Raw genomic sequence first — 23,255 nt, 5'->3', positions numbered from 1 at the left:
ATCCCAACTTTCTGAGAACATAGCTTAAATTATCAGATATAACTTAACTTGCATTATAACATACATTAAAAGTCGAGATCCCCAAAATTTCAATTGCCTATTTCATTTTAATGCACACAAGATTCGGAACTTCGATGATATATTTTTGTTGCTATATTTTTTCTGAATCAGACAACTCCTTTCACTAATTAATTCTGTCATTAACTAAGATTTTGAATAATTTGGGATCATAAAAGATTTATTTCAAATGGAAGCCATACTCATGAATAGGTGGTTTTAGGTGACAAAAGAATAATAATGTTCTATATACTTTTACACTTTACGAAGTTAATCTGATACATTTGTTCATAAACCAAATAATAATGAATTCTTAGAGTCCATACAGAAGAGTAAAATCTAACCTAACTGATTTTCAAAGCATTAAGTAGTTTCAGAAATCGCATCATACTCTTACACCTGTCTTTAAATAGCAAACCTTTCCCAAAAATAGTCAATCTGCGACTGGTGAGTAACTGAGTGTCACATCCATGATGGATCACATTACAATCTGGCAAGCAATGATGTAACATCTCTCTATTAGTTCGTGAGAGTCTGCAGCCAGGAAGTAACTGGAAAACATTTCTGTACCTTAGAGTCTGTGGCCAGCCAGCACACAGACATCAAATCACATATTAAGTTCGTGATAGGTAATCACATGAGTGATATCTATGTACAAAAGGTCCACCACCAGTATTCATATTTGCCACAAATATGTCAATTAATGTAAAGAGTCTACAGCCATGAAAGTTCTTTTATCTGTAGCATCTTGTGGGAAATAATAGACTTGTAACTTCAAAGTGCTAACATTCCAGAAACACTATTTACTGGGCAGTGTTATTATTTCTGGTAGACACACTGCAAACTATATTGTTTGCACCATTAATTTCACATTCCTGTCACTTTATATTACACTGCTGTGAAATTCAACAAGTACCTTGGATCTGATTAATGAGTGGGAGAGTTCTCTTCCGGAGGTGTGTGTGAAGGAAAAGATGTGTGTCTCTTTACCTGTATAAACTGTTATTTGTAAAACCGTAACTGTCCACCAACAATGTTATGGTGCAGATAAAGTGGAATGAACCACTTTTAAAATTCATCTATCATGTGCTGTACATCGTTTGGCACTATCCTTCATAGTATCAGTTTCCAGAATACCTTTTCAGTACATCAAGACACGAGACTTCAAGATACGAAAAACTGCGTGCATCGTCAACTACAGGCAAGGGGAGTGTCGCAACCAGGTGAAATGAATCTGTGAACCACAGTACTTGAAAGATGAGCCTGATCATTTAAGAAATGCCTTCAGAAGAAATGCCTACTCTGAGAAAGAGATAAATAAAGCACTACATCCTATAAGGTATCTACTGAAAAGGAACCAATTAAAGAGAAAATTTTCCTTCCATTGGTAAAAACTGTACCTGACCGCATCGGCAGAGCACTCCAAAAACACAGATTTGATACTATGTTTAAATGAACAAGAAAGGTGTGCGAATATTTGAACATTGCAATGGACCAATGGACCTATGTCTCCTGCTTGCCACAGCAGAAGTATATAAAATTCCGTCAACTTACAGCCAGGTGTACATAGAAAATACAAAAAGAAGCATTAGAACCTGCTTAACAAACAGAAAAGCAATTCTTGCTAGGACCATATGGGTATATCAGCAGTATCAGATCATGCATTGGGATGAGGGAACCACCAAATTTGTTTCTCTGATACTGTGATTTTAGCAAGCTCTAATCAGTACTGCACTATGATGTACACAGAGGTCATATATTGTAAATTCGAAAACCCAAAAACGGCTTTAACAAAGAAAGAATGATTGAAATTCGAAAATTTGTGGGCCTTGTTGCAAAATAAAACAAACAGCAGTAGCTCCTGCCCATTACAAGCTCAATAACTTATGTCAGCATGACTAAGTGATCTTAGGCAGCAGTCTGATGACATCACAATCCAACCATTGCATGGATACATATAAAACGTTCAGCTTGCTCAGTTTGTCTGAGACTGTAACTACTTTCCAAGTCATTAAAGATTGTGACAATGTCTCTAGCACTGGAAGATGAAATGTTAGGCAAAGAATCATGCCTTGAACCACAGTCTAATGGCCATAACATAAAAATCAGCAATTAAAGCATTTCTTCAAAGATAGCACACAACATAGGTATTATCTCATATTATCCATCTTGCAATGGACACAAAAACTGATGATAAAATTTCTTCTAACAGTAATTTCCATAGAAAGTAGTAATATATTATATGAGCTTTCTGTATACTGGGTCAACCAGAACTCTATCAACAAACGTTCAGAGCTTGTACAGGGTTACTTTGTGAGCATTTTGGTGTAAGAAACCCAAAGCATCTGGTGGCTCTTTACAGAATAGTAATGTAGTTTGTTACCACTGTTACCATTGTTTCTGACAAGAAACCTTCACAACAGTGAAAAAGCATGTAATATGTAATCACCAAAATACACAACACAAAAATCAGGATTTGGTTTCACATAGCTATGTATAGCTGATGTGACTGGTGTTGCTGTTGTGACAGCTCAGTATAATGTCACCATATTGCTCTTCCAATGCATTCAGTGAACCCATACTCTTCATAGGAAACATGTCCATAGTACTGCTGTGTATCACTGTTAATGCACAGTTAACACTGATGGAAAGCAAAACCCTAGACAGAAAAAGCAGTATTGAACGCAAACTTGGGTACAATGAGGTAAAGGGAGCATTAATACCTTCAACAGCAGGTGCCGCCAGTGAATGGAAACAAGACACACAGTGCATATCATCGAAATTTGCACTGTCGTGGGCTATTTTCAGTGCAATGCAGTTATTTAGCTAAGTGGGCCAAGGAACCAAACAAAATGAAATAATTCTATAACGAGCCGCCAGAAACCATGGGTCCCTTACAGCAAAATACTCAGAAGATATCCCTGAACAACCTCTGAAAGTTTTTTTGGTGGAATTCCAGTTCACCCTGTATATAATCAATAATCCATATTGGTGGCAATACCTATGATGCTCCAGGCGCACAGTAACATCCCATGGAAGTAGATATGCAGAACCTCCGAGCAGCCCAGCTTGCTGTTGATCCTGCAGACCTAGGTTGTGAGAGTACAAGCTGCTTGGTCCCAAGCATGTCAGGGCCCAAGATGGGAACTGTGGCAACAAACCAGCTGGTGACTCAGTATGTAACATGCCCGGCAGGTATTCTGTTGTTGAAGGCTGCCGTACCAGAGATTTATCTGCAGACATGAATCATTGTATCAATGCATCAGCTTAATTTATGATCACAGTTTTCATTGTTTCACACCAGTGTATCACATATCAAATTTGGAAGGTAAGAAGAAAGAGTGAAAACCATGACGACCCACTTCTTTGTTGACAGCTACAAAGGAACAAAACATTAAATATACAAAACAAAAAATAAATTGACAGAAATATAAGAATATCTCGATTTTTTTTTTTTTAACTGGACCCTCTGTTTTCTTTAGAACAAAGAATAGAATACTACAAGACATTTTTAACAACTTCTGTCAGAGTAAAACCTTGTAATATAAGTATGTTACTTCAGTGTTTAAAATTGTTAAGGGTGATGTGAGAGATTTTCAGTGAAGAGAATTTTTTTTATTATTAAATTAAATCATCTTATAGATAGTTTAAAAATTTGTGTGGGTAACTAGACACACCTGTGAAATATTTACAGAAAAGCATTATTATTTTCCATCAACTGTATATATTAGATTTATTCTTGAATGGTTTTGATTATTTCAACAGTCGTAAACTGGAAGAAAAATGATAACACCCGTTGGTTTACAAATGGATATTTCTCAAAGAAGAAACTGTAATATACACTTTGGTACACATACGTGCCTTCTAAGAGAAATATGCATTTTTAAACCAGCAGATGTTATAATTTTGAGAAATATGTGTTTCTAAACTCACAGATGTTATAATTTTTCTTCCAGTTGATGATGAATGAAGTAAACAAAATTGGTCAAGAATAAATGTAACATATACAGTTTATGGCAAGTAAAAATGCTTTTCTACATTATAAACAATTATTTGGCTAACTGAATATATTTTTGAGAGACTGTGTTTAAGGTGTAGTGTTATTTCGCATATCAAGAAAATGTAAGTTCATTTTTAGCTTACGGTAGTGGCCAATCCAAAGCCATATTTCTACCATATCATTTATCATAAAAAAACTCCAACAGCATTGTTAAAATGTAAGAACATTTATTCCACTCTGTACAAACATGCACCAATGTTATCTTAGCACTGAAATACAAACAACTTCAGCTTCTATATCAACATACTTGGACTCCCACTTAAGAACTAAAGATCTCTATTCCAAAGCGAAAACACTGCCCCGTTTAATTCTCATTCTTGGCGAACCTGACCAGAACTCCTTTCAAGGTACTCGATATATACTTGGATGCACATTGCTACCTACGAATTTTTTCCTGTTTTCCAGCCAAACATGTAATCACTCCTTCATTTACCAGTTACTACTTATCTAATGAACCATCTCCAGCCATTAGTGACATTTTCCGTACACTGCTGTGTATCCCTGTATAATGGTTCTCTAGGTTCTAGGTATGGAGTACAGTAATTTTGCTGATACTTCCTAGTTTCTGGTTAAATTTGTGCATTTCAAATTATATGCTCTCAATTTTGTACATTTAGAAATTCTTGTAAAACCTGCAACTTTTTAGAGTTGGCATTCACTGTTTAAACTTTAGCATGCATTATTCAGTGATAATATTATGGAGTGATAAGCTAATACTTATATGAAAGAGCAGACCTAATAATGAACAATAACATGAAAATGCAGGCAAAGTACTATGAACAGCAAGTGAATGGGTTACCACAGCCAAGGCAAACACAAAGCAATGTCCCATATCAGTAGCAACAGTATGTATGTCTACTTGTGTCACAGAAGAAGATGATGTTAGAAAAATATATACACAGAGATAAAACAAAGTATTCTTCAAACTGAAAGAGATAAAAATTTAATGTTGGGAGACTGGAATTTCATAGATACAACATAAGAGAAGGAAAATTAATAGAAAATGTGGACTTGGGGGGGGGGGGGGGGGGAACAAAATAGGAAGCTGTTCAGTGGAATCTTGAATGGAAAACTATATAATCACTGCAAGCCATGAAGGCTAACCTGTATTTATAGCCCTTGTAGATATTAAAAAAAAATAGAGCTAGGGAAAATATTGAGTGGAATACATTCTTTGTTATCAGGGATAAAATATAGGGAATGAAAGCTTACCTACAATGTATACAGGAATCAGACTGAATTTCTAAGAGTGGAGGGACACGAAAGGAAGCAATAACTGAGAAGAAAGTGAGAAAGGGCTTTAGCCCAACCTCCTTTTTATTCAGTTGAGTAAGCAATAAAAAAAAAAAACTAAAGTGGTACACGAAAAACAAGTTCAGAGAGAAGAAATAAAAGCTTTAAGGATTGCCCTAAGATTGTAATTCTATCAAAGGCAGTAAAAAACTTGGATGATTATTTAAACAGAATGGATAGAGCCTTGAAAAGACATTATCAAGAGAACCATAAATAAAAATGAATCATGGCTAATACAGCATAATCAAAGTACGTCAGGTGATGCTGAGCAAATAAGTTTAGCAACTGAGACACTAAAAACAGCAGAGGAGTTTTGTTACGCAAGCAATAAATTAACTGATGCAAGTATGAGTAATAAATGAATAAAAAAACGAGATTGGCAACAGCAACAAAATATGTTCTGAAAAAGAGAAATACTTTAACACTGAATATAAATTTAAGTGTTAGGAAGTATTTTTCTGGACATTGTTTTAATTAATTTAAATGCCCTTTACTTGCTTTAATCTATATTTAGTTATGTTTGAGGCTTGTTTTGCTTTTTACTTTAAGGTGTCTTCAGTGAATTTAATAGTTCTTCATTAGCCTGGCTGAAATCTTTGTTTTCGCTCAACTGGTCAGAGGTTAGAGGTCACACCACAACTTCACTTATAAAACAGCAACACATTTTCATGTCACAACATTTTGTTTTGTAATTTTCATATTTCATAAGCTAATTGCTATGAAACACCACTACTGATATGGCGATAACTGTGCAACTCTTTTAAGACAGAGGGTGCTCACAGTTCTTTTAACAAAAATCTTCTGCTCTTGCTAGATCAGTAGTGGTATTCCATAGAAATTTTCTAAAGAAATTTTAAAATTACAAAACAAAAAGATTTTGACATGAAAATGTGTCGATGTTTTATAAGTGAAGTGACAGTGTGATATCTACCTTTGACCAGATGAGGAGAAACACAGACTTCAGCCGGATAAACTGTAGCACACCTAGGGCTGGACCACTGTATATTCAGCCACCACACTCACAGATATGCTTTGTGAGCAGGGTATGGCCCCTGCTTCACCGTGGGAGGTTGTTTGTCAACAGAAGATTTGATGGGCTGTTTATCACCAACCCTCCTACAGGCTGCCATAACATCTGGGGGCACAAGTCACACTGATATAGGACACTCAGGTCATAGGAATCTATTTGTGTCTGTGTGGTCACATGTTCCGTGCCTATTATTCCTCTGCTGATGGATACTTAGTTCGCCACTCAGCCCCTTGACAGTGAGTTCCACTCGGTTCCATACCGACCGTCAGCCACCCCGAGTCTATGCTTCGGACCACAATGCCTGCTGCTGCTGCTGCTACCAATCAGACAGTTCCATCTCATGCATTTACCGAGGTCATCAGCCACTGAACCTTTATCAGTTGCGGCTGAAGATCGGATCTGCATCTTGATAGTCCATGAGCACACTGCCACATAGTACATGCCAGTCATCATCCTCAGCACCTCCTGGCTCATCATCATTACTGACAATTACAGACTTCGTCACTGTAGGCACCCACTACACATCTTCAAGCTGGACTTTTCAGTTGTGCTTGAGTGTGGATTGTTGTCCTCTAAAGCTGTCCTGAATTGAGTTCATGATTAATAAACAAAGAGTAGTTGTTTCAACATATAAATTCCATCACTGCCTGTTACACCACTTGACCAAGGTTACACCTCAAATGAAGAATCATTCACTCCACTGAAGATACCTTAATTTAAAAGGTGAAACATATCTGAAATATAAATAAATACAGATTGTAGCAAAAAAATGCATTTGTATTTATAAAATAAATATTTACACACCTGCTGTGGAAGATAGTCACACAAACAAACTTGTCATTCTTTTGGAATGTAGCCATATATGGAAGAGAAATGCGGATGCTAAATGGTACAGACAAGAAGAGAATTGAAGCTTTTGAAATATCCGTTCACCACAGAAGAATGCTGAAATTACATGGATAGATCAAGTAACTAATGAAAAGTTACAGACCTAAACTGGAGAGAAAAAAGCTTTATGGAATGATTTGACTAAAAGACGGAATATGTTGATAAGACATATCTGAGGTATCAAGGAATAATTAACTTAGTAACAGAGAAACACGGGGAGGTGGAGGAGGGGAGGCGGGCAGAGAGACTTTAGTTGAAAACCGAATATAGTAAGCAGGTTCAAATAGGAAAAAATGGTAGTTACGTAGATATGAAAAGATTTGCACACGATAGACCAGTATGGAGAGCTGCACCAAAGCTGTCTTCAGACAGGTGGCACCAACACCAAGACCAAGAACAAGAACAACAACAACATCAACAACAACATATGCAGCAGCAAGAAAAATTGTAGTTTTCATGCATGAAATCGACAAATGGAGGTTGCATACCCAAACATAAAAACTGGAACTGGAATACTTTTACACAACGAATTTGTGTTTCTGGGCAAATAGAAAAATAAATGTCTTCTTATCACTTTTCGGATGCATCTTTTAGGCCAATTAGAATTTTCTCAGCTGATGAACATGCATGTTTTCTTTAGTTTAGATATGAATACAGCAAATAAATTACCTTTATTAGGATCATTATCAGCATCTGAGACTTGTATTACAATCTCGTGTCCGTCACTAGGGCTCTGCTCACGTGGTGGATTTGGATGAGGACTAAGACGGCTGCTGACAATCTCTTCCTGGATCAAATCACTGCCTGCGGACTGACCTGATACAAATCCGGCTGCATGCACAATCAATTTGCCTATACTGGAACAGCTTCTCTAACACTTAGCACACCCAAAATGTGAAAAACAAATTTAATGATTCGAGTGGAAACACAATCGTATCTTATTCTAATCCACTTGATTATTGGTTATAGTTTATTTTTATAAGTTACAGACTGAAATTAAATCACTGATGAATCTTGAAAAGACCACTGACATAAAGAGTAAGTTTCCATTCAAACTAAATTAACATTACCTCTCAAATAACAAATGAAAAGACAATAAACAATGCAATGCATCATAAACCTATCCAAAGAGTTACATTCTAAATCCTTGAGAATTACATATTAGAAGACAATTATCTTAATCATAATCTCCTTCAACTCCAGTTTCCCAAATGTGTGCATATCATTCTGCCATATATCAGTTTCTTCTTTAATCCCCTCTCTATTTCTTTCTTCAAAGACTCCATGCATCATTTTTTCTATCGAAATGTTGCCCTTGCCCCTTTAATATCTGCATACAGGCATTTTATAGCTGTTCTAGCATTTTTCATTTTGATTATGTCACCAATTAACAAAAGGCTACAGAATCAACAAGTATTTTATGGTTAAAGCAATTAATAATAAGAAGAAATTACCTCCAGTCACTGTTGACTGACTGATTTTTCAATATCCAATGAATTTCAAGCAAAAAACTGCATTCCCATACACAAAATTCCCTTTTTTAGTATTATACCTGCTTATGCTTTTCATTTTCTTTCAGTCATCGAATATTTCCAACGTCCAACAATAAAAAAAACCTCAGTACTTACACTTACACTTTTTGTACATAGAGGATTTGACTGATGAAAATGACCATTACACAATGGCTCCAAACAGTGACAAAGAAAACAGATTAACCACTAACAGACAATAATCAACATCAAAACTGATAACAATATTCACATAGTGAGGAGGAACTGTAAGATTTTTTGAGTGTAAGACCTATTTCATTCCTGGAGTACACAGTAATCCATTTAATTTCCTTGGACCACTTTTTTTTTTCGTCCTGTATTTCTTAATTTAAAGCAATATTTAAGAACGTACGTGCAAAAGGCTAGAAACAGATCTTTGAGTTTATCATTTGATTCTTCACTATGATGAATAGAAATGTGAAATGCTTATGTGGTGTTCTTTTCCTCATGCCACCCTGACTCAAGTCCCATTCTGGATTCTACTGTAAATCATTAGTAAATCACCTTTGCTTTAAAGACTCCTCAAGTTCTTTCAGGTTAATGGTCTCCAAGAATTCATTTTCTTTCTTATGAGGCTGTTGCAGGCCTCTTTTACTTCACCTGGTTGAAATGCATGTCAACTACTTTTCTTATGACAAATGAGGAAACACACAGAACCATTACTATCTTTCCCCTTCTCTTCATGTAAAATCAGTTGAAAAACTATCCCTCTAATATTTATAAATACTTTGACACAATATATTAACAAGGTGATACCTCATAGGTCTCTGCTCTTCTGACTGTTTCCATTCTTTGAGATAAGAAAAGCATTTGTCAGACTTGTTAACTGAGAGTACTTTGAAAAGGCGTGGTTTACATACAAAATAAATAACCTGAATGTGTGGTTTACATACAAAATAAATAACCTTAGAAACATTTGTGCAGTCCATCCTCCAATAGTTCTCAATTGCTCTGGATCCATATAATGTCAGAATGAGTGATGTAATTGAAAATGTTTGGAGAAAAATTGTCTAATTTGTGACTTATTTATATTATGAGCACTAAAGTATTATAGAGAAGCTCAACAGACTTATATGGGAGACTTTACAAGAAAGGATTCTAAAAATGCTATTATTCAGATGCTGTGAATATGTTTTTACAGAAAATACCATAGTCATAACACCCCCATTGTTCATTAAAGAGGTCCGTCCAAAAAATTCCAGAACTTTCAAAAATTCACCCACAAAATTTTTCTATGCTTACCTTTTACTGGTTTTGCAAGGTATCCTTGGAAATATTCTCCTCCACAATTGATACACTTCTCCCAATGCTGTTTCCACTTCCAGAACCAGTCTCAATACGGCTCTTGCTGGATTGCACGAAGTGCCATCTGCAAATTTTCTTTTGTCTCATCTATCGTAGCCAATCTTCTTCCTTTCAATGGGGTTCTCATCTTTGGAAATAAAAAAAAAAGGTCTGCAGGGGCCATGTCTGGAGAGTATGGAGGATGAGGCAGCACAGTGCTTTTGTTTTCTGTGCAATAGTCATGCACCACCATGGATGGAGGTGCGGGTGGGTTATTGTGTTGCGCGAGAGCTATGAATTGTCTTGTCACACTTCATGCCATTTCCTTCTCACATTTTCTAGCAGGCGCCGGCGTCGCAACATGACCCAATAATACCATAAATTAACAGTTTGTCCCTGAGGCATGAATTAACGATGAACTAATGCCACAAAGTCAAAGAAAACTATCAGCACAGCTTTGACATTTGACCTGACCTTATGAGTTTTTTTTGTCTTTGAGAACCTTTCCTGATTCACTGTGAAGACTAAACCTTCATCTAAACATCATAACTGTAGATGCATGTCTCATCACTGATTATGATTCTCTTAAGGAACATCTCATTCTCATTTGCATGATTTAAAAGCTCTTCACAGATTGTGAGGTGAAGGTCTTTCTGGTCCTGATTCATGAGCCATGGGTCAACACAATGCATTCCAAAATATTGTATCAAGATTTCATGACAAGATCCAACTGAAATGTTACATTCTTCTGCAATCTCTCGGGCAGTCACTCTTCAATTGGTATGCTCAATTTCGTTGACATTCCTGACATGAGTGTCATTGGTAGACATAGAAGGGCATCCTAAATGAGGGTCATCTTTCGATGAGGTTTTGGGATTGCAGCTGGATCATATTGTTTTACCTCAATATTTTGGCTGGCAACCGTCCAGTGGAAGACACTCACCTGGAGAGGACTGGACAATAGCCAGCTGAAATATTGTGGCAAGGAGTCAACATGATCTGGCTGCAATCCCAAAACTTCATAGAATATTCAGTATGTTGGGAAAACCTCAAGAATCATGAGGGTCATCTTTAACTTCTGTCTGGCCATTTTTAAACCATGTGAACCATTTGTAACACTGAGTACGGCTTCAGCATTCATCGCCATAGGCTTCCTGCATCATTTGGTGTGTCTCTGTAAAGGTTTTCTTGAGTTTCACGCAAAATTTAATGCAGACACTTTTCTCCTCTAACTCTGCCATCTCGAAATTCACAAACTGTGTGACACAATGTTCTACTCAATATGGCACTGAACAATATCTAACAGACATAAAACAATAAAGCTTCTGGTAGTTATACGTTAAACACAGGCTTGTGCAGGGATGCCATCCTCATTTCACTCCAACATACCATTGGCGGGAAATTCCGAATGTTCTGGATTTTTTGAACAGACCTCGTACATAGCATGTGAGAACACCATTAATAAAATTAAGGAGATTCTTGCACATACAGAAAAGTAGAGGATCTCTTCCTAAATGCACTGCACCTGCATCTGCAAATCGGACAGAAAACAGATAACTACTAGTACTAAAACATACACTCCCCATCCATACATAGGTGGGTACATAATTCAATATGTTCAGTCACCTGGAACCTACTTTGATTCCTGATACAAAGAATAATCCCAGTAAACACTCCAATTGCTTTAATGATGACTGATGTTTTTCATTTCCTATACTCTGTAGTTTCCTCTGTACCTCCAACAACGCATTTCTGACATTATTCATGACCTGTGTCCACTTTGAAGTCAATGTTACTGGTAGTTCTGCAGTTGATGTTGCAAGTATTCCCAAATAGCTAATGGCTGAAATTGTTTCCTATTTCTTTACTGATTTCTTCCTAGGGTCTCATCAATTTTCTACTGTTTATCAGAAGTTCAGGGGTGTTTCCATATTCAGTCATTCCATCTGTTATTTCATTATTATTTAATTATTTACAACAGCTATTTTTTATACTTTAGTTTGGTAGCATAGCACCCCAACATTTACTCTATATTGCCATAACTTTAACATAGGTCCTTATTCTTCACTTCTTGTAGCAAGAATGGTTTTGCAGATCTAGTCTTTTTAACATTTCATACATTCTTCTTCCCTTAAAAATTTGAAAACACCTCATTTCATAGTGGAACTTTTTTGTCTATGTAAAGATACATCTTTTGATTTAATTTATTATGATTTTTTCCCCTTCTGACAATACAAAAATTTCTCAGAATTATTCAACACTATACTTAACAATAAGTTTGAGACAGAACTGCTGGCTAGGAGGCAAAATGTGTAGTACTGCCAAAACATACATAGAAAAGTAAATGTGACACACTACCTAGCTTTCGGAACTAATAATGCCTTCCATGCAGAGAAGAGGGAGATATTTGGGGAAGGTTAAAAATGAAGGACAGGTCATCCAGGTTGCAGGATGAGGGGGACTCACCTGTGGAAGGAATCATTAGTTCCAAAATCTGAATAACAATAACACTAAGAATAATAATAACTTTTACTTTTACATGTGTCTGTCAGCAGTACCACACATTTCACCTCCTACTGGCAAGCAATTCTAAATCAAATTTATTAATTTCCTCCATTGAATTTTCCTTTGTATGTTGAACACCGTATTTTCCGTTCTCTGACAGTAAGTAGCTCTTTTTTCCATAATATGTATAATAAAGTGATCTCAAGGGTTTGGCTATTTAAGTTGACAGAGACTCAGTTTTCTTCTGTCAGAAAGTGCCACAGCAATATATGCTCTGTCCTGTATTGCAGATTGTGGAAACCACCCTTACACTGTGAAAAAGCCATTTTTATCCATGCCTTTTTTTTTTAAAAAAAAAAAAAAAACAGGAATGCTAGTGTAGCAAGGTGGCAGGAGAGATACTATGAAGTTTGGAAAGTACAAATGAGGTACTGACAGAATTGAAGCTATGAAGATAGGTCATAGTCAAAGATAGGCCAGAGTCCATGTTTGGGGCACAATCGCAGACACACTTTTTATCTGCCAGGAAGCCTCATGGAAACAAAAATTAAAACACAAGCATCATTTACTTGTGGACAAGAAAATATGCAGAAATTTCTTTGATTCATTCTCATAATAATTTGCCTCTAAGCCAGATTTCATTATCTTTTACTTCTCTGAACATTATTCTTCCATCACAATTGTGATTGTTCCCATCATCTCTGTCTTGCCATTTATGTTCACTAATCATGTATGTCAACACTGTAGGAAAAGATAGATCACTACTTACTGTAAAGAAGACACGTCAAGTTGCAGACAGGTGTGATTAAAAAGACACTCACATGCAGCTTTCGACCACAGCCTTCGTCAGTAGACACACACACACACACACACACACACAAAGAAAGAAATGAGATGTGCTTGCCCCCCCGCCCTTGTGTGTTTGTGTGTGTGTGTGTGTGTGTGTGTGTGTGTGTGTGTGTTTTTCTTTACTGACAAAGGATATAGCTGAAAGCTACATGTAAGTAAATAGCAATCTATCCCATCCCATTGTTTAATCATGTATGCCAGTCATTTGTTTCCCCTTGTCCAAACAATCTCATCTATTCTTTCTGTTTTATGGTGTAACCTTCTCACTTTGATTTTCTTCCTTTCACTTTCATTTCCTATTTTGTTTCCTCATTTTCTTTTTCTGCAAAACTCATAACCTCATACACTTTCACTCCCACAAGAAACAAATTAATTTATCTTCTCAGTGTATCCATGTCTGAATTATCAAAACTATCAGAAAAAAAATCAAGTTAACATATTACAGGCAATTATAATGTCATTTCTAACATCATAATAATATCTTGTTGTAATAAGAGTTTTAGTAGCTAAGAGGAATACTACAGCAGCCAAATTTTATGATAATATGAGTAATTTTCAAATAACTTCCGGGAATTCAGCCAGGTAACACTTTCAGCGACCGCCGATATTTCGGCGGGAGAACACCCCGCCATTTTCAAGGCAAACTGCAACGGACAGGCGGCGTGCATGCAAATTTAATACCTCGGTTCTGCGACAGAAGCAGGAAAGATAACACACACACTGAACACTAGTGCCACCAAAGATGACCAAAGTCAGAGCTATCGATAGTGAGACTATGAATTCACAGGTGAGGCAGCATTGACTCTGTTCCTCTGTTTTTTGACAAGGGAGAGAGCCGGATTCCAAACAGAGTTTAAACAGAAACCTCCATCCCTGTTAACGAGGTTGCTCGCTAGTTTAATCTCAACTGCCTCCTTAATGACACTGTCCCAATAGCTGGACGTGCATGCCAATATCTCGGTGTTATTATATAACATGGGGTGACCAGTATCCAAGCAATGTTCGGCAATAGCAGATCTATTTGGCTGCTGTAATCGTGTGTGCCGTTTATGCTCAGTACATCTGTCCTCCACGGTCCTGATAGTTTGACCAATATATGCCATACCGCAGCTACAGGGAATACGATACACACCTGCCTTACGCAATCCAAGATCATCCTTAACGGAACTCAAAAGTGCTCTAATTTTAGATGGAGGTCGGAAAACACATTTCACATCGTATTTCCGTAAAATACGACCGATCTTATTGGACGTGTTTCCTACGTAAGGCAAAAAGGCAGTAGACTTAGGTGTTGACTCAGAATTATCATCAATCACCCGATGTACAGTTGGTCGATAGCGCAACGCACGTTCAATCTGTCTATCACTATAACCATTTTGACGAAATGTAACTTCAAGATGGGACAGCTCAGCTGGCAAAGTCTCAGCGTCAGAAACGACATGTGCCCTGTGTACCAAGGTACGAAGTACCCCTTCACGCTGAGCCGAATGGTGACAACTATTAGCTTGTAAGTACAAATCGGTGTGAGTACGTTTCCTGTAGACTTCCACCTCCATCGTAAAACGAATGTTCGGGTGGATCGAGTTCAGATGTTCTAGAAAGACATTCAAATTTTCCCTACCGTGAGGCCAAACAACGAAGGTATCGTCAACGTATCTAAAGAAACAGGCGGGTTTTAAAGGCGCCGACTCCAATGCACGTTCCTCGTTAAAACCCGCCTGTTTCTTTAGATACGTTGACGATACCTTCGTTGTTTGGCCTCACGGTAGGGAAAATTTGAATGTCTTTCTAGAACATCTGAACTCGATCCACCCGAACATTCGTTTTACGATGGAGGTGGAAGTCTACAGGAAACGTACTCACACCGATTTGTACTTACAAGCTAATAGTTGTCACCATTCGGCTCAGCGTGAAGGGGTACTTCGTACCTTGGTACACAGGGCACATGTCGTTTCTGACGCTGAGACTTTGCCAGCTGAGCTGTCCCATCTTGAAGTTACATTTCGTCAAAATGGTTATAGTGATAGACAGATTGAACGTGCGTTGCGCTATCGACCAACTGTACATCGGGTGATTGATGATAATTCTGAGTCAACACCTAAGTCTACTGCCTTTTTGCCTTACGTAGGAAACACGTCCAATAAGATCGGTCGTATTTTACGGAAATACGATGTGAAATGTGTTTTCCGACCTCCATCTAAAATTAGAGCACTTTTGAGTTCCGTTAAGGATGATCTTGGATTGCGTAAGGCAGGTGTGTATCGTATTCCCTGTAGCTGCGGTATGGCATATATTGGTCAAACTATCAGGACCGTGGAGGACAGATGTACTGAGCATAAACGGCACACACGATTACAGCAGCCAAATAGATCTGCTATTGCCGAACATTGCTTGGATACTGGTCACCCCATGTTATATAATAACACCGAGATATTGGCATGCACGTCCAGCTATTGGGACAGTGTCATTAAGGAGGCAGTTGAGATTAAACTAGCGAGCAACCTCGTTAACAGGGATGGAGGTTTCTGTTTAAACTCTGTTTGGAATCCGGCTCTCTCCCTTGTCAAAAAACAGAGGAACAGAGTCAATGCTGCCTCACCTGTGAATTCATAGTCTCACTATCGATAGCTCTGACTTTGGTCATCTTTGGTGGCACTAGTGTTCAGTGTGTGTGTTATCTTTCCTGCTTCTGTCGCAGAACCGAGGTATTAAATTTGCATGCACGCCGCCTGTCCGTTGCAGTTTGCCTTGAAAATGGCGGGGTGTTCTCCCGCCGAAATATCGGCGGTCGCTGAAAGTGTTACCTGGCTGAATTCCCGGAAGTTATTTGAAAGTTGTATACGCCAGGAGAAACTCAGGTCTCAATATGAGTAATTGTTCCCTTCTGATTTGGATTTCTTAAATTAGCTTACCTAAGCTGAAAACTTGGGTATTTCCTTGGGGTGTATTAACCGTAAGTTCCTTGCCCTCCACACATTTTGCTGAACTATCTTTCCTTTTGCTGTTAGCACCATTTGAGAACAGTTGTGCAGCCCTGATGACATAAAGATAAATAAATAACTAAATAAATAAATAAATCAAATAAAAGAACATCAAATACTTTCTTACAATATCGTTTAACAAATGTGTGGCATTATTACAAAATTCAATTCTGAAATATGCATTGTGTATCTTTCAGATAGGATGCACACATAACAATGCCAACAAAAAATCACAATATTAAGTTCACCTGTAATTTTGAGTGCTTGGCTGAAATACTGGAAAATGAAAACTCTCTAGTTTGTTGCACCCACACTCTTCTCCCAGCAACCTGTAGAAGTCATAGTTGGCAGTTCGTACAGTGAAAGGATCTTCTCTTGGTCCTTGCTTACGGCCACAATTGCAGGCAGACACATAACGTACTCCACTTGAGTGTTCCATCAGAGGTAACTGTGACGGATCTCTTCTGGAGATAAGAAACACTATTTTAAGAACCTTAACATTTATCATGATCATTCACTTTCTTAAGTGTATCAAATATATATCATTTTGAGAATATCTGCAATGTATTTATCCTCTTCATTTAGTTTTAAAATAAACATTAAATTCATATGGGAGAAAAATTTGTGTGAATATTATACACATGAGTTTCTGAACAAAAATCATGAACTATTAATAAACGCTTGTTGTACAGTATTTTTTTTTTTTTGGAATGAAACAGAAAAACTAGCTTACATCTAACAAATGAAAAAGTGTAAGTTGTATAATAAAAATTTATGGAAATTTATTTGCAGAACAGTTGGCCCATCAAAAATGATTCACAAAAGGAGGTAAAATATAGCAGTTTCCTCAATGACAAGAGAAGGTCACTGATGAATACTGCAAACTGAAGGTGCTGCCAGTGTGATGGAAGTTTGTAGTACATACCTATGTTCCAAGAACAATATCTGCATTACGTTTTAAGATTTGGAAAACTATTGGTCTTACAGTCCTATTGTGGTACCTTCGTATCCCTACAGCAACAGAGTGACTGTCAGATACAGGAAAATCCCACAAATATTCTCAAGCTTTGATAGTCAGTAGTACAAAGAACATCATGAATTGCTGTCATCATTCCTGCATCATTGTTAAGTCATTGCAGGTGTTAGTAGGGGCCTTCAACAGCAATTAAACAGTTAAGCAATCTAAGTTGGCCACAGTCTAATGTGATGGATGCAAATGACACTTTGATGCTATTTCATATTGTCTTCCAAGAAACTGGCCTCTTCTGTCTATCTAGATCTATAAAAGCCCGGGAAGTATAACTACAGCAGTTTACATTACCATTCAGCTTAGCCTGCATTTTATCATACCATCTAATTTTTCCCTTCAGGTTCATTAAACTCAAACTATGACCTCAAATTATTCCATCTTGTCTGACTCCAAGGAATAATCAAACGGATTATCAGAGATGCTGTGTGTGTGTGTGTGTGTGTGTGTGTGTGCACTACTGCTAGGACCAAAATTGCCATATAACACTACTGCACCACATGACTGGCCTGGTGAGACCATGTGATCGATAGCATAGTGTCACATTTTTAAAAAATGCAATGTCTGAAGGACAAAAGAACAGCAGCCAGAATGAATAAGTTATCTAGACAGCAATCGGAGTGCAAAGGGCATGGCACATGAAGGTCGTTGGTTTGAGAGTGGGCTAGAAATGTTATATAGACTCTCAAGGTATTATGTGAGCACACATGGAGAGCTGCTAGGCATGGCAGTGCATTGACAGTGACCATGGTCACACAAGGCCCCACTGGGTGGTGTCCAGAAGTGCCAATGTGGAAGGGGCGACGCAGCCTGCCTCACAGACGAAAGGCGGAGTGGCGTAACCTGGGAGGGAGTTCAGTACAGACAGTGGTCCAGGAGGAATGTCTATGTAGGTCAGGCCTGGGGCCTGGACTTGTAGTATTCACTTTGGCTGTGCTCATGCTCATACTAAGGCATGTACATCCCTCCATTGGATTTTGCAATCAGTAGTAGTGTACTTTCACTCAAGTCATTATCCAATTCTTGCTCAAACATACAATTAAAGATTGTAGTTATTTGAGTCTTGTCTTTGTCCATTTATTTCCTAAGTGAGTTCCATAACTCTTTCAAACATCCAGTTAGCTATCTTGACATTAACTGATGGGTGGACCTTCTCCAGTCTCCAATGACCTTGAGTATCTAGATCGCTCACTGGATGTGACAACACCACAAAGGTGTGTCAGCACCAGCAACTGGACTCATTTGTGCAAGATCATAATTTTAATAAAATTTTCTTTGAGCACCATGCCTTGAAGCCAGCAAATTTGCTTGAATGTCATCATCTTCACAAACACTATGAATTTAAATCAAAATTTTGTACACCACCACCTGGACATGTTTCAGGATGAACCCATAATCAACTGTCAGACTACCTGCAGAATCATAACATGTTGCTTGAAATCTACTCCATTCAAATGGCTTTACCACCTCACAGGAATAGCATCACTTCCTGTTCCAAGATAAATAGCTGCATATGGGGAAAGAAAGACAGTGGAGCACGAGAAACTCTTCCTCTGTATAGGCATGATCAACAGCCACAAGACTAAAATCAGGGAGGAGTTTCCTTAAAACATCGAATGTACTCAGAACCACAGCTGAAAAAGCTAGGCTGCAACTATGGGGTAGCTAGGCTGCAGCTATGGAGGGCTATGACCTGTCTTCCCACTGGCTGGAAGAGTTTATGAAACTTTACATTCTGGTTAAGATGAGAAATGGATGACTTGGAAGTCCCTGTATAAACTAATATCTGGAGATGGCATAGCAGAGGTAACATTGCAGGATGGGGTTCCAATGATAAAGATGATATTCAGTGTGACTGATGAGAAAACCAAGCTATTCATCATATACTTCAATGCTAACTGTGTCCAGCCTTCTAGACAGAAGATGAACTTCATCAAGGAACAGAAAATCCATTATAAAAGGTCAAGTTTTGGGCAAAAGTAATACAGACATAACCGTGTATAATATGTAACATTTACAAGTACTTCTTGGGTGTCATGAAAGAAAAACTTGTGTAATTCTTACTGCAGGAGATGTTAACTAAAATCAGGTGCAGACATACTGCACTTACATGCCAGTCAGCACACTTCAGTATAGAGCAACATATAAACGTTGATAATTTTCCACATTTGCATGTTTGACTGTTAATAGGTATTGGTAAACATTTATTTTAACTTTGTACTGTGCACTCTATGTGCAGCAACTGCAATTTCTAACTTTGGATTTTTAGGGAATTACCTGGACTATCTGTTTACTTATATATTTTTTATTGTTGTGGTGTTCAGTCCTAAGACTGACTTGGTGCACCTCTCCTCCAAGCTAGTATATCCTGTGCAAGTTTCTTCATCTCTGTACAACTACTGAAACCTACATCCATTTGAACATGCTTATTATAGTCAAGCCTTGGTCTCCCCATTCAATTTTTTCTACCAACATTTCCTTCCATTGCCAAAATGATGATTCCTTGGTGTCTCAGGAAGTGTCATGTCCATGTATCCAACTTTTAGTCAAATTGTATGATAAATTTCCTTCCTACCTAATGTGAGTCGGTACTTCTTCATTAGTTATCCAACTTCCCACCTAATCTTCAGCACCAAATTTCAAAAGCTTTTATTCTATTCTCTTCTTGGTTGTACACTTAATCATCCATGTTTCCTCTTTACTCAAGGCTACACTTCAAAAAAACACCTTCAGAAAAAAAACTACCTAATTCAGTTCTCAACCTTCAGATTCACCTTTAACTTACAAAGGGAAGCCTGAGATACCGTCACCCAATTTATCTCATATTTGGCACATTCCGTACAACATAAACTGAAAGACTATAAGATATTTTGGCCCAATACGGTATTTACTCGAATCTAAGCCGCACTCAAATCTAAGCTGCACCTGAAAAATGAGACTCGAAATCAAGGAAAAAAAACTTTATCGAATCTAAGCCGCACCTGAAATTTGAGACTCGAAATTCAAGGGGAGAGAAAAGTTTTAGGCCGCACCTCCAAATCGAAACAAAGTTGGTCCATTGTAATATGGGAGACAATTTAGGTCAAATGAATGACGATACAGCTACAGTAGTTTGGTTCGAGTCGTGAGCTTAGCAGTTAAGCTTTACCAGGTAGCCATTGCTGTGCGTCAGGCGCTCCATCCGTATTTATACAGGTACCCTTCCTTTTTCACGTGCTTCATCTGGTTTGAATTGATTGCTTATTTTTCTTTGATCTGATAAGTGCCGTTCTCTTTGTTATAGGTGTTAACGTCACTCTAAGCTGAAAATGCATTACTGTACTGTGCCATGCGTTGTTTGTTGCATTCTGATAATGAGTGTTTACAACCTGTCGCCGCTCGCGGCATGGCTTGCTTTTGTGCGCGCTACTGCCGCTTACAATTTTTTAAAAAAAGAGAGGAATCTTCTCATTAGCAGAACAATGGCAAAAGACTGCTATTTGTCGTTACTTACACTGCTGCTTTCTTTGATAATGATCAACAAGAACCAAATAATAGACTGTGTATGATAGAAGATGTTCTGTATGAGAGTTTAGCGAAAATTTTTCTCCGTTTGAAGATCTTTGCAGGCACCTCTTTAGTACATTACATTCTGCACAGAAATTAGAGTCATCTTAGATTTAAAAATTTAGTCAATTGTCGTGCTTCATTTCTGACTGTATCACTATTAGGCATAAGAATAATACGAATATAAACATGACATGATATGTATATTCTTCCGCGTTTGCTGTTGTCTCACTCTAGTTTCGCAGTTTATTAGGCAGACAGGATTTAAATGAGATAGCAGTAAACACGAAACAATACATGAAAAAATGTTTATATTCGTATTATTATTATGGTGAAGAGAATACTGTATGTGATTCACAATTCATAAAAGTTCCTATTAGCATCCATCTTTTCTCACAGGTAGGAAAAAATTCAGAACATAGAGTTGGCCATATTGACAAACAGTCTTGCCAGTCAGATTTTGGTAGTACATTGAAATGCTGCTACATTCGAAAATGAACAATACGGAATTGATATTTACTTCTTTGGATACTGTATGAAAATGCAGTGGTCGAAACTCGGGGCGGAGAAAAATGCTGGTCTTCCACCCTTCTTTTAAATTTATTTACTGACGCAGAGGTTTTGGCGCCAGTATTTATCTTTGTGCCTGCAAAGCATGCCTGTGTAGCACTACATACATATAAGTTAGTTGTGGCGGCACTACCAACATTTTTCAGAACTTCCGCTTGCTTTGCACTTGATTCTAAGCCGCAGGCGGTTTTTTGGATTACAAAAACCGGAAAAAAAGTGCAGCTTAGATTTGAGTAAATACGGTAACCCCGATATTTTGGCTCAATACACCCCTGTTTTTATGGAAACCACTGTTAAAGTTCATAATGAGCAATCAACTCAAAATTTATGGAATCAATGGATAATTGGAAACAGCATTTTTATGGGGCCTACAAATGCACATTTTCCTAGAAACTGTGGAAAAAAACTTTGACAACTGTCATTTATGTTCCGACAAGGTAAATTCTGATCTTCGAAAGCACTGGGAGCGTAATGACCGTGCAATCAGCTGGAGAGCAGAGAACCTGTGCTCAATTCATAAATGCATTCCACAGTTTCTTTTCATTTGTATTTTTTTCTGTAACAAAATTGGTAGGAATAGGAGTGTCAATCTGATAGCTCTACAATAGATGTACAATACTGAGCATCCTCAAACTTCAGAACGTGTCCAAGATGGATAATATGTGTGACAATCTCATGCATTGTTGTTAATTATTGGAATGACTTTGTATATTAATAATTGCTTCACAACATGTTTACTCCCTTACGGAGTCCAAGATTCGCAATAAGTCACAATTCTTATAGTCATTATTTTCGAAAAAAATTTAAATCTAGTTAAGATTCTTCTGTTACCAGATATTGAAAAGTTTTCTCAGTTGATGGTGAAGATAACATGAGTTACATGGATACTGTGAGCAGAAGACAGTGGATCAAGTAGTACAGGAAATACAAAAACAATAAAGAGGCACAATGAGAGCCTCCATCATGACAGACATTGCTTTTATTGGGGACAAGCTGCAAGCTGATTGTACTATTGATAAAGTATTTTAGTCGTGTGTAGTAGCAAAGATGTGGTAATATATGTGCAGATGAAAGTGGTGTACATTAACTAATGAGGGGAGGGCCTCAGACAGAGCCAAGTGATTTGGATCATATTTGGCAGTAACTTGTGTAAAATCTAAAATGAAAGACACTTAAGATATTTTGGGTCAATACCCCAGTTTTTGAGAAAACAGGCCCTGAAATTCATGATGCGCAGTTGTCTTAAAATTAAAATTGACAGGATCAATAGACAATTGAAAACTGATCATTTTTCATCATCATTTTTGCTGTACAAAAATTATGCAATTAATGCTTTTCTCATAAGTGCAGAATGCAACTGGAATATTATTTCATATGATATATATGAACAAAACTCACAAAAATAATATATTTTCATCATCAATGTAAGCAAGGAGCTACAGAGCAGCAGTTATTCAATGTAATCCTTTTGCAATATGTATTTGAAATTCTCAATGCAATATACAATTAAAAATTTTCAACATTACTTACAATGAGGCTGCTGTGATGCTAAGAGAATGTATCCCAACTCACTAAGTTCTACTCCCAGAAGTGAAGTCTACTTATACACTTGCTT

General features: G+C 37.5%; 1 protein-coding gene across 3 annotated transcripts in view; it reads right to left on the bottom strand.

The window, feature by feature from the left end:
* LOC126235909 (nonsense-mediated mRNA decay factor SMG8) overlaps nucleotides 1-23,255 on the bottom strand; it is an 88,375-nt gene that overhangs the window by 23,481 nt on the left and 41,639 nt on the right. The window contains exons 10-13 of one of the 3 annotated variants that reach the window (XM_049944860.1): nucleotides 16,746-16,961; nucleotides 16,429-16,550; nucleotides 7,998-8,159; nucleotides 3,059-3,290 (exon numbers count right to left, since the gene is read on the bottom strand). In XM_049944860.1, the coding sequence (XP_049800817.1) occupies nucleotides 3,059-3,290; nucleotides 7,998-8,159; nucleotides 16,429-16,550; nucleotides 16,746-16,961 (732 nt within the window). The remainder of the gene's footprint in view (nucleotides 1-3,058; nucleotides 3,291-7,997; nucleotides 8,160-16,428; nucleotides 16,551-16,745; nucleotides 16,962-23,255) is intronic. The other 2 variants (XM_049944862.1, XM_049944861.1) reach the window with 2 other exon arrangements.

Source organism: Schistocerca nitens, chromosome 2 (genome assembly GCF_023898315.1).
Source record: "Schistocerca nitens isolate TAMUIC-IGC-003100 chromosome 2, iqSchNite1.1, whole genome shotgun sequence".
Lineage (NCBI taxonomy): Eukaryota > Metazoa > Arthropoda > Insecta > Orthoptera > Acrididae > Schistocerca > Schistocerca nitens.
This window is presented reverse-complemented; position numbering and strand designations above follow the sequence as displayed.